Genomic DNA, 12,576 nt, shown 5'->3' on the forward strand with positions numbered 1-12,576 from the left:
TACCACTGAGCCTTGGAAGCCTCGGGATTAGAGTATCCCCTCTCAAATCAAATCAAACATGCATAACAATTAAAATGGAAAAGAAGAGATGGTGAATATGTCTTAGATAGTTACTCCACCTGTTGGAGGCACAAACAGAACCTTGTGCATCAGGACTCAGGAGAGAGGAGTGGTGACCCCACAAGAGCCTGACCTAGACTTGCCCGTAAGTGTCTGGGGGTCTCCAGCGGGGGCGTGGGTCGGCGGTGGTCTGCTGCAGGGCTGGGGGCACTGAGTGTAGCCGTGCATGCATGGGATCTTTTGAAGGAGGTAGCCATTATCTTCATTACCTCCACCATAGTTTGGCACCGGGTAAATAAGAGGGACGGAACACAGCCCTACCCATCAACAGAAAATTTGATTAAAGATTTACTGAGCATGGCCCTGCCCATCAGAACAAGACCAAATTTCCCCTTCAATCAGTCTCTACCATCAGGAAGCTTCCATAAGCCTCTTTCCTTCTCCATCAGAGGGCAGACAGACTGAAAACCACAATCACAGAAAACTAACCAATCTGATCACATGGACCACAGCCTTGTCTAACTCAATGAAACTATGAGCCATGCTTTGTAGGGCCACCCAAGAAGGATGGGTCACGGTGGAGAGGTCTGACAAAATGTGATCCACTGGAGAAGGCAATGGCAAACCACTTCAGTATTCTTGCCTTCTGAACCCCATAAACAGTATGAAAAGGCAAAAATGTAGGACACTGAAAGATGAACTCCCCAGGTTGGTAGGTGCCCAATATGCTACTGGAGACCATAACTGGACAAATAACTCCAGAAAGAATGAAGAGATGGAGCCAAAGCAAAAACAGCACCCAGCTGTGGATGTGACTGGTGATGGAAGTAAAGTTTGATGCTGTAAAGAGCAATATTGCATATGACCCTGGAATGTTAGGTCTATGAATCAAGTCAAATTGGAAGTGGTCAAACAGGAGATGGCAAGAGTAACATCAGCATTTTAGGAATCAGTGAACTATAATGGACTGGAATGGGTGAATTTAACTCAGATGACCATTATATCTACTACTGTGGGCAGGGATCCCTTACAAGAAATGGAGTAGCCATCATAGTCAACGAAAGAGTCCAAAATGCAGTACTTGGATGCAATCTCAAAAACGACAGAACGATCTCTGTTAGTTTCCAAGGCAAACCATTCAGTATCACGGTAATCCAAGCCTATGCGCCGACCGGTAATACTGAAGAAGCTGAAGTTGAATGGCTCTATGAAGACCTACAAGGCCTTCTAGAACTAACACCCAAAAAAGAAATTGTTTTCATAATAGGTGACTGGAATGCAAAGGTAGGGAGTCAAGAGATACCTGGAGTAACAGGCAAATTTAGCCTTGGAGTACAAAATGAAGCAGGGCAAAGGCTATTAGAGTTTTGCCAAGAGAACCCACTGGTCATAGCAAACACCTTCTTCCAACAACACAAGAGAAGACTCTACACATGGACATCACCAGATGGTCAACATTGAAATCAGATTGATTATATTCTTTGCAGCCGAAGATGGAGCAGCTCTATATACTCAAGGAAAACAAGATAGGGAGCTGACTGTGGCTCAGATCATGAACTCCTTATAACCAAAATCAGAATCAAATTGAAGAAAGTAGACCACTAGACCATTCAGGTATGACCTAAATCAAATCCCTGATGATTATACAGTGGACGTGAGAAATAGATTCAAGGGATTAGATATGATAGACAGAGTGCCTGATGAACTATGGACAAAGGTTTCTGACATTGTACAGGAGGCAGTGATCAAGATCATCCCCAAGAAAAAGAAATGCAAAAAGTCAAAATGGTTGTCTGAGGAGGCCTTACAAATAGCTGTGAAAAGAAGAGAAGTGAAAGGCAAAGGAGAAAAGGAAAGATATTCCCATTTGAATGCAGAGTTCCAAAGAATAGCCAGGAGAGATAAGAAAGCCTTCCTCAGTGATAAATGCAAAGAAATAGAGAAAAACAACAGAATGGGAAAGACTAGAGATCTCTTCAAGAAAATTAGAGATACCAAGGGAATATATCCTGTAAAGATGGGCACAATAAAGGACAGAATGATATGGACCTAACAGAAGCAGAAGGTATTAAGAAGAGGTGGCAAGAATACACAGAAGAACAGTACAAAAAAAGATCTTCACAACCGAGATAATCACAATAGTGTGATCACTCAACTAGAGCCAGACATCCTGGAATGTGAAGTCAAGTGGGCCTTAGAAAGCATCACTATGAACAAAGCTAGTGGAGGTGATGGAATTCCAGCTGAGCTATTTCATCCTAAAAGATGACGCTGTGAAAGTGCTGCACTCAATTTGCCAGCAAATTTGGAAAACTCAGCAGTGGCCACAGAACTGGAAAAGGTCACTTTTCATTTCAATCCCAAAGAAAGGCAATACCAAAGAATCATCAAACTGGCACACAATTGCACTCATCTCACACACTAGAAAAGTAATGCTCAAAATTCTCCAAGACAGACTTCAACAGTACATGAACCATGAACATCCCAATGTTCAAGCTGGATTTAGAAAAGGCAGAGGAACCAGTGTTTGAATTGCCAAAATCCGTTGGATCATCGAAAAAGCAAGAAAGTTCTAGAAAAACATCTACTTCTGCTTTATTGACTATGCCAAAACCTTTGACTGTGTGGATCACAACAAACTGTGGAAAATTCTTAAAGAGATGGGAATACCAGACCATCTGACCTGCCTCTTGAGAAATCTGTATGCAAGTCAGGAAGCAACAGTTAGAACTGGACATGGAACAACAGACTGGTTCCAAATAGGGAAAGGAGTATGTCACCCTGCTTATTTAACTTCTGTGCAGAGTACATCATAAGAAATGCTGGGTTGAAGGAAGCACAAGTTGGAATCAAGATTTCAGGAGAAAAATCAATAACCTCAGATATGCAGATGACACCACCCTTATGGCAGAAAGCGAGAAAGAACTAGAGAGCCTCTTGATGAAAGCGAAAGAAGAGAGTGAAAACGCTGGCTTAAAGCTCAACTTCAGAAAACTAAGATCATGACATCTGGTCCCATCACTTCATGCCAAATCGATGGGGAAACAGTGGAAATAGTGACAGACTTTATTTTGGGGGGGCTCCAAAACCACTTCAGATGGTGACTGTAGTCATGAAGTTAAAAGACACTTTCTCCTTGGAAGAAAAGGTATGACCAACCTAGACAGCATATTAAAAAGCAGGGACATTACTTTGTCAACAAAGGTCCATCTAGTCAAGACTATGGTTTTTCTAGTAGTCATGTATGGATGTGAAAGTTGGACTATCAAGAAAGCTGAGTGCTGAAGAATTGATGCTTTTGAGCTATGGTGTTGGAGAGAACTCTTGAGAGTCCCTTGGACTGCAAGGAGATCCAACCAGTCCATCCTAAAGCAAATAAGTCCTGAATATTCATTGGAAAGATGATGCTGAAGCTGAAACTCCAATAGTTTGGCCACCTGATGCGGAGAACTGACTCATTTGAAAAGAGTCTGATGCTGAGAAAGATTGAGGGCAGGAAGAGAAGGGGATGACAGAGCATGAGGTGGTTGGATGGCATCACTGACTCAATGGACATGAGCTTGAGTAAATTCCTGGTGAAGGACAGGGAAGCCTGGCATGCTGCAGCCCATGGGGTCATAATGAGTCGGGCACGACTGAGTGAATGAACTGAACTGAACTGAATTCACTCTTAGAAGAACCTGATTAAGTTTTGAATTATGTGAGTCAAGGGTGGTGTAGGAATATAAAAAAAGACTAATGGGTTCAAGAAGCTTTCCTGGAGGCTCAGTGGTAGAGTCTGTCAGGCAAGGTAGGAGACACAAGAAATATGGATTCAATCCCTGGGTCAGGAAGAGCCCCAGGAGTAGGAAATGGCAACCCACTCCATATTCTTGCCTGGGAAATCCCATGGACAGAGGAGCCTGACCAGCTACAGTCCATGGGGTTGCAAAAGAGTCAGACACAACTGAGCGACTGAAAAAAAAACAGTGGGTTCAAAGAGGTCAGACTTGAGCACAGCTTATATTAGAAATCATTTTGATTTAATGAGAAGGAAGAAGAAGGTTATTTCTGACCAGCAGCTAAGTCACACTAGCAGAATAAACACCCTTGCATTCCAACAGAGGACAGCGATGATGTGATCTCCATGGGGTAAGGAGACACCACACTAATGGGACATTGCTCCCTTACACTGTGTCTGAGACAATGCAGGCTCGAGTGGGCTTTAGAAGAGAATCAGCTTTTCTAAAAAAAAAATCATACTTAAGAACTGTATTTCTGTAATAAATACAAAATGGTTTAGATAATGAAGAGACAAGTATTGAAGAGTCTACTTCAATTATCATGGGGGTCTAGACAGGGAATAATTCTGCCTGATCAGTAATATATTGTCTAACTATAAGGAATTCTTATTGGATGGACAATTCTGCTTTGATGGACAGCTGGATAGTCCACAGTGGACTTTCAGGTGACATGGCTTGAAATGGGGTACATCAACATCTTGACACATAGGATCTAGCCTTGATGTTCTTGTTACATGAAGTAACAAGCTGCATCTAAGTATACAATAAGTGTTATCAAATTAATCAAGATGCAGTTAACAAGACATATTCTTTTCAGACTTTCAACTATTATGTAGCTAATAAAGCAGATAATTTTTTATACTTTTAGTATTATTTTTATGTCTTCATATATATATCACATACACTTGTATTCAGTGGAAATTAAAGAATAGCATTTCATGTTGTAGGTGAAGGTCAGATGATTTTACCTTTGTTTAAAAAAGAAAAACTTACTCCGCCACTGACTGGTCCATAACTATGTCCTGCAGAATCAGGTTCCTCCACGTATATGGTGAAAAAATTGGGTCTAGGGGTAAAATCGAAACAGAGAGATGTTATCCATTTGGAATAAAGGTACAGGTTGGATCTGGGAGATTCGTAGATCTGGAACTTTGTGACAGCTCCTCCTCTGGCCTTTGCTTCTCTTCCTGGAGAAGGCAAAGGCTACCCACCCCGGTATTCTGGCCTAGAGAATTCCATGGACGGTTTAGTCCATGGGGTTGCAAAGAGTCGGACATGACTGAGTGACTTTCTCTTTCACTTCCTTCTCTTCATCCAGGCCCAGTGGTTCCACTTGGCCTTGGCAGGAACGGTGGTCCAGTAGGAAGTAAACAAGACCTTCCAGGATGCAAGTGCTGGTCTGACTCAGTTCTGAAAAATCTGTCTTGTTCTTGCTGCTAAGGCCTCTTGTGGTGTGCTTCAGCCCTTGTCTCCTGGTTTGTGACTTTTACTGACACTTTGTTCTGCCACACAAGTTCTTTCTTTAAGTGCCTAGTTTTAGGAATAATTCTTTAAAAATGCCCATAAAAAGGAAATGCCAAGCTTCCCTCCCCCCTCAGAATAGTCATTTAACGTAATGAAGTACTTTCACTTTATTCCCACAGATATCCTGCTGAGCCAACACTCCCCTGACACCAGGTATTACCTTTCAGCTTTGGGTAGGTCCAGCCACTTTAACAATGTAAAGATCCTCTCTTCATATGTGACACTTCTGAAATGAAAAGTAAACATAACTTTAAAAAATCCATCAAATCAAGGAGAACTTCATTCTATTCCTACTCAAGAAGGCAGATTGATATTTTCAGATGTTTCTTTTGTGTTCATTCATATACTAAAAAGAACACTGAAAGGGAGTCAACATTACTTGAAGAGATTCCTGTTTTCAACACCTATACAGAGATACTTGTGCCTTGATATAAATTGTGTATTGCTTTCTTTCCTTCTCATTCATCTCACCTTCACTGTTACTCCAATTAAAATAAAATTGTTTTATATTAGTCACTATCCATCCATTCAATTTGCTTGTTTTTGTTCATTCATTTGTGCAGTTATGTGTACTATCTATTGTCAGCCATAAGTTTGTTCCTTTTAAATGGAATGTATCGGTGAGAAAACCAAAGGTGGCTTCCTTTCTAGAGGTCACATTCTGGTCAAGGAAGACAAACGATAAATAGTTCTTTTGTTGTCATTCAGTTGCTAAGTTGTGTCAGACTCTTTGTGACCCCTTGAACTGCAGCAAACCAGGCTTCCCTGTCCTTCACTATCTCCCTAAGTTTGCTCAAACTCATGTCCATTGAGTCAGTGATGCCCCAAAATAAATTACATAGTATATTAAAAGGTGATAAATGCTATGGGGGGAAAAAAAAAAGATGAGAACCAGAATAAGGGGCACTGGAGAAACTCAAGTGGGAGGATTTGAATTTGAAATCTTAGTGTGATCAGGCTAAGACAATATTGAGAAGGTAATTTTTGAGCAACAGCCAGAAGGAGGTGAGGGGGCAGGCTATGCAGATAAATGGAGGCAGATTATATGGGGCAGAGGAACAGCCTTCTCAGAGGCCCTGCAGTGGAACCAAGCTTGGTGTCCTGGTGTACTGGGGTCACCAAAAAGGTCAGTATGGCTTGAGAAGAGTGACAGAACCCAGGAAAATAGTAGGAAAGGAGTCTAAGAGGAGGAGGATAGCAGGCCTCATATTAACCAGGGCTTGTTGGTTCTATTCTGTACAAAACTGGGAGCCTTAAAAGTGAGGGGTGCAAAACAGTGTCATATTCAGACTTGCTTTTTTAAAATAATTATTCTGGCTGATGAATTGATGATTATAGGAAACAAACATATAAAGAGGGAGATGTGTCAAAAGGCAACTGAGGTAATACAGGCAAAAGAGGATGACAGCTCAAACCACTGTTAGTGCTGGAAGTAATCAAAAATTCTCAGACTGTATATATCTTGAATTAGAGGCACAAGCATTTACTGACAAATTGGATAAGGGATGTAAGAGGGAGAAATCAACATTGGCCAAGATTTTTGGCCCAAATAACTGGAAAAATAAAATTATCATTATGATTAAGACCAAAAAAACAAACAAAAAAAATTCAAATCATTCCTGCCTAGATGGGATTACATTTGCAGGTGTTTTCCTACCTGTTGTAAACCCTATATATGGAAGGATAGGTGCCATTTATAGCCACATCTGATCCTGGCCAAAAGTAAGTACCAGCTTTTAAACCTTGATACATTGCTGTCAGCCAGATCTATAAGAAGAGAAAATTTCAAATAAGTGGAGGTCAAGAAAATAATCAGTGTGATTAGAAATGATGCTATTTATGAGAAACTGAACAATATTAAGCCATTGCAAAATGTATTTAATTTTTAAAAGGTGTTGAAATTATTTTGAATTTCTACTTGCAGCAGTTTTAAAAAGTTACTAATTAGGTATCCACTTCAAAAATCAAAATGCATAGGAAGGCAATAAGAAAGATCATTTTTCAAATTGGTAAAATTGTACAGTTGTTCTCTCCCTTTTAAAGATTTATAAAATAGAATGAGTTAAAAAACTTAACAGATAATCTTTCTGAGTAACTTCCAGGTTGATATATTTATAAACCAACATCCAAGTCTCAAGGCAACTTGGGTGAACAATTATACACATTGAAAAGATTCAAATCATAATCATAAATTGTGCTGAAACTATTTTTAGCTTCCCACCCCTAGCCCTGAGAAATTAAAAAGACAACATAGAACTCAGAGTGGAGAGAGAAGAGTGATCCATTGTCATGTGGAGAAATGGAGAATGACACATACTGGTTGCCCCTGCCACCAAGCTGGATTATCTTTCTCCTTTGAAGAAAGTGAAAAATTCTTGTTGAGGTTTATATCATACATATTATTGTCAATGATGCCATGTGATTCTGGATATAACCCCTAAAATGATAATTTCAGAAAAAAAGATTTAAGGTAAAATAATACATTAACAAAACATGTATTTAAATTGAAATAGCGTAAGACCTATAACTCTTATTTGAAAAGAAGTCATATACCTTTCAATATAAAACCCCTAGATCTGAGCCCAAATACATATATTATTGTTACATATATACCAGTTCCACCATGGTCCATAGCTGCAAACGAGTGATGCTAGGAAGATGATTTGTGTTTACGGTTTTAATGTAACTCTTATGTTATTAATAACTAATTATAGATTCTATATTACAATAATGATTAGACACTGGTTTATTGGCAATAAGAACAAGATATTTGTTACATAGAAGCTATTAAGTATCAGATGTTGGCCAATGGGTTAAAATGTGTTATCAGCACTCTAGAAGGAAGCCTTCCAAGTATCTGTGCTTCTCCCTGTCACTCATCCATCAATCCAGTCATTTGTTCAGTCCGGTCACAAAGACTCATTCAATCATTCCACACATTCTCACTGAATGTCTATGATAGCATAGGCAGTTATAACTACATTTAGATAGATTTTTAGGGTCATTATTTCAGAACATTACTATTATATGAATATGGATACATGCACATATATTGAAGATTAATAGCACTTATGCATAATCCCTTATTTATATAGACATATGGTGGTGCTAGTTGTAAAAAAAAAAATATCCACCTGCAGATGCAAAGATATAAGAGATGTGGGTTCAGTCCTGAGTGAGGAAGGTCCCCTGGAGGGGGAATGGCAGCCCACTCTAGTATTCTTGCCTGGAAAATCCCATGGACAGAGGAGCCTGGCAGGCTGCCGTCCATGGGCTTGCAACAGAGTTGGACATGACTTAGCGACTAAACAACAATATACATATATATTATGAGTACACACACAGATATGTATTATGTACTATGTATGTAGACCTATATATGTGTGTGTGCGCGCGGGTGCGTGCGCTCTGTTGCTCAGTCGTGAGACCCGGGTTTAATCCATGGGTCAAGAAGATCCCCTGGAGAAGGGAATGGCAACCCACTCCAGTATTCCTGCCTGGGAAATCCCGTGGGCAGAGGAGCCAGGGGGTCTACAGTCCATGGGGTTGCAAAGAGTTGGACAGGATTGAGCAATAGTAATAAAAGACTAAATGCAAAGTAGTAAAAATATAATATTCTTTGGCAATAAAGGTTGAGGCAGAGGACTCCTTAAGATGTGCCCTGAATCTATAAATATTAAAAAACTTAATCTTCCTTTGTGTTCATTTTTATCATTTCACGTACATCTTCTCCTACACTGAGGAGAACTCATTGCTTTCTTTGCTTTATTCAAAGAGATGTAGCCAGTTTGAATTCAACTATGAAACAGGAGACTTCACCAAGTTAAATATAATTTAAAAAACTAGATAAGAGATTCTCCACATCAAAGCGGCTGTTTTCATACATAGCCTACCGTTCCCACAGACCTTCAGATAAATGCGGTCTAATCAAAAGATCAGAGTAGAGAGTATTTCCCATGTCCCAGAGGCTGTCCTGGCCTGTCACAGAGATAAGTGAGCTGAACACTGGGATACTTGTTCATAAATAACATCTCATAGCCCTGGACTGGCCTCATACTCAGACATCCCTTCCCAGCCTGCATCAAGCTGTGATCGCTACCACACATGATCCTGAATCTGTGGCTTGGCCGGCTCCTGCCTCAGCATGTCTGGTGTGGTCAGTTGCCCATCGAGGGTCTGTCAGTCTTGCCATTGGACCAGGCACTCACCGTGACAATGGTGTAATGATTTGGGAAGGTTTTGGTCGGATAGGCAGGTCTCAGGTACTGTGAATGAACACCACATGTTTCTGCAACAAAGGATAGTGAGAAATTAAGACGTTGTTTCTTCTTCAGCAGTTGTTTGAATAACAAAAAGTATGAATATGAAAGTGTCCCAGAGAAATAGAAACTTAACTAGGGGGTGAATTGCAAATAGAAAGAGGTTAAAATTCTGATGCTTAAAATTCCTCCTTCAAGGAATGACAGTTTTCAGGAGAGGAGTGTGCTAAGTCAAGGATCAGGAAAATTTTTCTGTGAAGAGCCAGATAATAAATAAATAGGGTTTGAGCAAATGGCATGGCTCTGTTATAACAAAACTTTGTTTGTAGACATTGAGACAAAGAAATTTCATGTAATTTCTTTTGCGGGGCACAAGGTATTCTTTTTTTCCCCCAACCATTTAAGAATGAAAACAATCCTTAGCCATGGTTGATTCATGTCAATGTATGACAAAACCCACTGAAATGTTGTGAAGTAATTAGCCTCCAACTAATAAAGAAAAAAAGAAAAAAAAAATCACATCACTAGCTGAAAAAAAAAAAAAAAGAAAACAATCCTTAGCATTAGCAGACCATATGGAAATAGGTACAGATTGCTGACACTTGAGCTTAAAAGACCCTAAACTTTTAACACAGCGCTAGCTGTGTTTGCTCTTGCTGTTCCTCTCTTGTCCTGGCTCATTAAAGTAAAATTTTCTATATAATATTTGCCTCCCAATATAACAAAAGCCAACACAACTACCTAGATAACTGAAAAGGGACTTGACTTGTGTGAATGCCCAAGCTCATACCACGTGGTAATATTTACAAAATTAACTTTCCACCTTATTATTTTCAGTCCAGTTTTCATTTGATCAGCGAAGTTTCTTGTGTTCTGTTTTCTACAAAGCATGGCATTAATTTTGCTTTCAGTCATTCTGTTGTTTTCATCTGTGCAATAACCCTGCTCAAGAAGGTCAGAACCACTAAGGCACATTGCTATTTGCTCTGCAAGAGTGAAGTGTGAGACATTTTCTGTACCAAAACCCTACCACCTCTAATTCTAAAAGAGAACTTCACCACTAGAGATTCTATTTAGGTTAAAGCAAAAGATGCAAATGATTGTTGTCCAGAAAGCAAGAAACTTTGCATCTGTAAATGAAGTTTTTCTTAAATAGGCTTGGAGTTGGTCTCCTTCCCAGCCAGGAAACCAGTATTTCCAGTATGATCCAGGAATTTCCTCCTTCAGAATCTTCTTGGATCCAATATCAAGTCTACTAAATAGGACTCTGGTGGGGATGGTGAGGGCTGAAAGGTGGACGGAAAGGAGCTCAAAAAAAAAAAAATCTACATCTCTAGCAAGTGCCCCAAGTGGTTCTGATGTACTTAAACCTGAAGCTTGCTCTAGGTCATAATATATAATCAAAAATTAAAATAACCCTTTTTCTTTTTTAGTCAATACTACCAACAAATAAACCTTGTCTTCAAATAGACAAAGATATATTTAATATTGTTATGAAATCATATGATAAGAAAAATAAAATGAGATCTAATCTACTGACATAATTAGAAGAATTTAAGTGGAGAAGACTATCATACAATAAAGAGAGATATAAGGTTTCTGTTTTTATTTCTCTGAGGCATGCATAATGTGTTCAAATTCTTAAATGTGTCTAAAGGCATAGAACATAAAATAAAAAGCAAAGTAAGTTATTAAGTTACCAGTGATGTAAAAACATGACACCTTCCTAGTCTTAAACAGGACATATCTGTGGACTAGCTACAGATTCAAGCTACCATTTTTGATCACCTGCCTTTGAACAAGAGCTATTAGAGAATAGATCATCATAAGCAAGATCTACCATCATTTCTTCCTGATCTTAATCATCTAAATTATGACTGAATAGAATAGTTTTGGAAGGATGCACAATAAATTAATAAGAATAGTTGCTTCCGTAGAGAAAAACTAGGACGATCAGGAAAGAATCTGTTGTAACTTTCAATATTATTTTTTAGTTTATTATTTGCATATTTTGTTCCTTACAAAAACATCTTTTTAAAAAGAAAGTACAACCTAAAAATTGAAAATATATATGGAATAAACATATACCCATAGTAACTATAAACTATAAGAAGAAATAGAAGGCTGAATGGATGAGTAAATAAAATAGCTGAAGAAAGTACGTGTAGCAAAAGCACTTCAAGGAAAGGAGTTCATAGCAGTAAACAGCCACATGAAAAAAAGGAGGAATTTCAAACAAACCACCTAATTTGATACTTTAAGGAGCTAGAAAAAGAACATGCAAACTCTAGTCAGTGAAAAAGAAAAAAAAAACAACAAAGATTACAGTGGAAATAAGTGCAACAGAAGAGAAAAACAATTTTAAATATCAACAAAATTAAAGTAGGTTTTTTGAAAAGATAAAATTGACAAAACTTTAGCTACATTAAAAAAAAAAAAAAAAAAAAAAAAACAGAGAGAAGACTCAAATCAGTAAAGTCAGAAACCAATACCATAGGAATAAAAGGATTACAAGAGACTACTATGAACAAATGTAAAGAGTCTCCCCACAACGCGGGAGCCCTGGGTTCCGTCCCTGGGTCAGGAAGATCCCCTGGAGAAGGAAACGGTAACCCATCCCAGTATGCTTGCCTGGAAAATTCTCTGACAGAAGCCTGATGGGCTACGCAGTTGGCGGGTCACAGAGTTGGACGTGACAGAGTGACTAACACTTCTAACGCTTCCCTAGTCTGAATTATGAAGAAATAGAAAATCTGAACCAACCAATAACAAGTAATGGAAAACTTCCTAACAGAAAAGCTCAAGATGGCTTCACAGGTTAATTTTACCTAATATTTAAAGAAGCCTATCCTTTCTCCAGAGGATCTTCCTGACCCAGGAATCAAACTGGGGCCTCCTGCATTTCAGGCAGATTCTTTACCAACTGAGCTATCAGGGAAGCCCTGTAAAGA

At 39.0% G+C, this 12,576-nt stretch overlaps 1 protein-coding gene across 1 annotated transcript in view; it reads right to left on the minus strand.

Moving 5' to 3' along the window:
- Window positions 1-12,576, minus strand: part of ENPP3 (ectonucleotide pyrophosphatase/phosphodiesterase 3) — an 81,854-nt gene that overhangs the window by 37,177 nt on the left and 32,101 nt on the right. The window contains exons 7-11 of the mRNA XM_065927792.1: window positions 9,575-9,654; window positions 7,684-7,803; window positions 7,024-7,133; window positions 5,527-5,592; window positions 4,836-4,908 (exon numbers count right to left, since the gene is read on the minus strand). Coding sequence (XP_065783864.1) covers window positions 4,836-4,908; window positions 5,527-5,592; window positions 7,024-7,133; window positions 7,684-7,803; window positions 9,575-9,654 — 449 coding nt within the window. The remainder of the gene's footprint in view (window positions 1-4,835; window positions 4,909-5,526; window positions 5,593-7,023; window positions 7,134-7,683; window positions 7,804-9,574; window positions 9,655-12,576) is intronic.

This window comes from Muntiacus reevesi, chromosome 3, assembly GCF_963930625.1.
Source record: "Muntiacus reevesi chromosome 3, mMunRee1.1, whole genome shotgun sequence".
NCBI lineage: Eukaryota > Metazoa > Chordata > Mammalia > Artiodactyla > Cervidae > Muntiacus > Muntiacus reevesi.